Here is a 2,493-nt window from a genome sequence, read left to right as displayed (position 1 = left end):
TACTATCATTATCATTGTATTTTTATATTTCACAATATGTGTCAGGTCAGCGAAGGTCGCGTGTGCTCTCAACCTCGGCCCTGCTGCATTTACCACACTGTACATATCAGTGTGATTTATCTACTACTGAGAAATGTCTCAGTATGAGAACATATGAGTCAGTTTTTGGTTCATTCCATTTCTCAGTTAAGGTGTGTTAAGAAGTTACCAAAAAGCAATTACCAAACATGAGAAATCGTTATATCAGGGTCGTGGTCTAGTTGTGTTCCTGTGTATTGTTTTAAGAGCCAATGCATTCTTGTGTTCTTTTATAAGTATATGGACCTATTCATTACATTTTTTTGTGGGTTCCTATTCTCATGGGTCAGATAATATTTTAGCTTGGTTGCCGTTATAAAACTCTTTAGTGCTATTTGCAACATACAGATTAGGTCCATCATCATCTAAATAAATATTTACATAGCATTCTCTTTTCTTTTCGTGATAAAAAAAATGGTATCTGGAGCTATCCTTTGATGCTTAAGGATAATTATAAAGAAGTCGAGTTTGCTATTGCTGACTCATTGTGTCTAGGCATGAAATATTAAATGATTTGATCATCTTACTCTGTTGAGTCATTCCTACAGCGAGTTCCAACAATCACTGTCCTTGATCAAAAATAAACTGGGACACCGTTCTCAACCTCCAATGTCCCAGTACTTCGTGCAGGATAACTGTTGCTTGGGCGAACACAATTGGCTTTAATGCCGGCCACGCCTGCTCCTCGACACCCACAACTGAGCAAATGAAGGAGCTCAGAGTGGACCAGGAGTTCTAACCGCAAAAGAGATGAAATTTTGTCCTGCAGCTTCTACCCAAACTGGCTGATGTCTACCTTGGGTGAGCTTTTCCAGTGAACTGCATTATCTGTACATGCCACAGTAGATTAGCGTCTGTGTGAGGCAGTGGCTTAACGCGCTTGGGTTAACCCGCATTCCTTTCGTCTAGGACCTGCTGTATTCACTGTCGTGTTTAACGTATGATTTTTCCCAGATTTTCAGTCAGCTCCAGTGCTTATTCAATGGGCAGTTTGTAAGTGTTCTCTTCCTGTCCCCATCCACATACACTGCAACTGTCTTAAAATCTAATAATTGTAATTTTGAAATAATTAAGCTATATTTACGCTATTTAAAATATTTTCTTCTAATCGTTGACCATCGAAATATGAGTCTAGACACCATTTCCGTTTTATTTCATAAATAGTACTAGGAATACTTTCTTTTTATAATGGCGGCCCTGATGTAAAAGATTGCCATGACTGTAAATACTTTATTTTATTTTATTTTGTCAATTTTGACACAGACCTACGGCGATGGGAACCATCTAAAGGAAACTTATATAACCACAGATAACCTCAAGTGCTCGTTAAGTAGCCCATCCACCTATTCATCCTACCTCCCTAGAATTTTCTGTTTTTGTCTCGATAATCGAGTGTGTTGAGATTGTGGAATCAAAGATATTTCTGCTCACTGTTTTAACTTTATTTGGACTACTGGTGCCAAGTCTATCCTTCGTTTTGCCTATTTCCCTCCTTCTTAATTGCCTCTCTCAATTCTCAATTCACCTATATTCTCTTTTCTCCCATTCGTGCCTTATCTCTCTCATTTCCTCCCTATCCATCATTTCCTCCCTATCCATCGGTGCTTCTACCTATCAAGCTCCCATTGTACTTAATCTACACTATTTACGCACTATAAATATCACAAGGAAAATAAACAATAAATATAGGGTTTTTCTGTATTTCTATCAAATAAAAATCATTTGCAAACACATACACAAACAACAACAAAGCGCGCCTAAGCTTTTCCTCCTCGATTCGCCTTATTTCTCGCGTAGATTGCAATGTTGAATGGAGGCTTTGCGGTCGGGGGGGTGATCGTGGGGATCACGGTGTATGAGGGGAAGACAGCCAGCTTGCAGGTGTGGTGGCCCAGGCAGACATCGTAGCAGCACTTGGAGTGGTGTGGGCAGGCGCCGTCGTGAGGGCACACCTGGAGGGGAGGGACCGAGTTAAGATCTCAATGGCGATTTCAACAGGAAGAAATTGCTTAAGGGCCTAGGAATGTGCCGATGCTGTTTGTAAAATCAACGACCTGCTTCATCCTTGGGCAATATACTAAAGCAATTTTCAATAGTTGAGGCTTATTTATAAATTGGGCAATAAACTGATGCCCTTTTTAGACGTAATATTTGCTTAAGCCTCGGGTGATCATAATGGTACTATTTTCAATGCATAATACATACATACTTAAATATTAGTAAGATGATAATGATTTAATACGAAAAACATTTGCATAAACATCATCACACTATTTCGTATTTTATAGTTCAAGGAAATTATAACATTTTCATTTACTACGACCTAACTGCCACATATACGTAAGATAAATCAGGGTGGTTTAAACCCTAGACTTTATACACGCTAGGTAATATATTCATGAAGTGAAAATATCA

General features: G+C 38.8%; 1 protein-coding gene across 1 annotated transcript in view; it reads right to left on the bottom strand.

Moving 5' to 3' along the window:
- Positions 1-1,762: 1,762 nt before the first annotated feature.
- Positions 1,763-2,493, bottom strand: part of LOC119594632 — a 3,105-nt gene continuing 2,374 nt past the window's right edge. The window contains exon 3 of the mRNA XM_037943681.1: positions 1,763-2,030. Within this exon, the coding sequence (XP_037799609.1) occupies positions 1,836-2,030 (195 nt within the window). The 3' untranslated portion in view covers positions 1,763-1,835. The remainder of the gene's footprint in view (positions 2,031-2,493) is intronic.

Source organism: Penaeus monodon, chromosome 34, assembly GCF_015228065.2.
Source record: "Penaeus monodon isolate SGIC_2016 chromosome 34, NSTDA_Pmon_1, whole genome shotgun sequence".
Classification (NCBI taxonomy): Eukaryota; Metazoa; Arthropoda; class Malacostraca; order Decapoda; family Penaeidae; genus Penaeus; species Penaeus monodon.
Note: the sequence above shows the minus strand (reverse complement) of the source record. Positions and strands in the feature narration are given on the sequence as shown.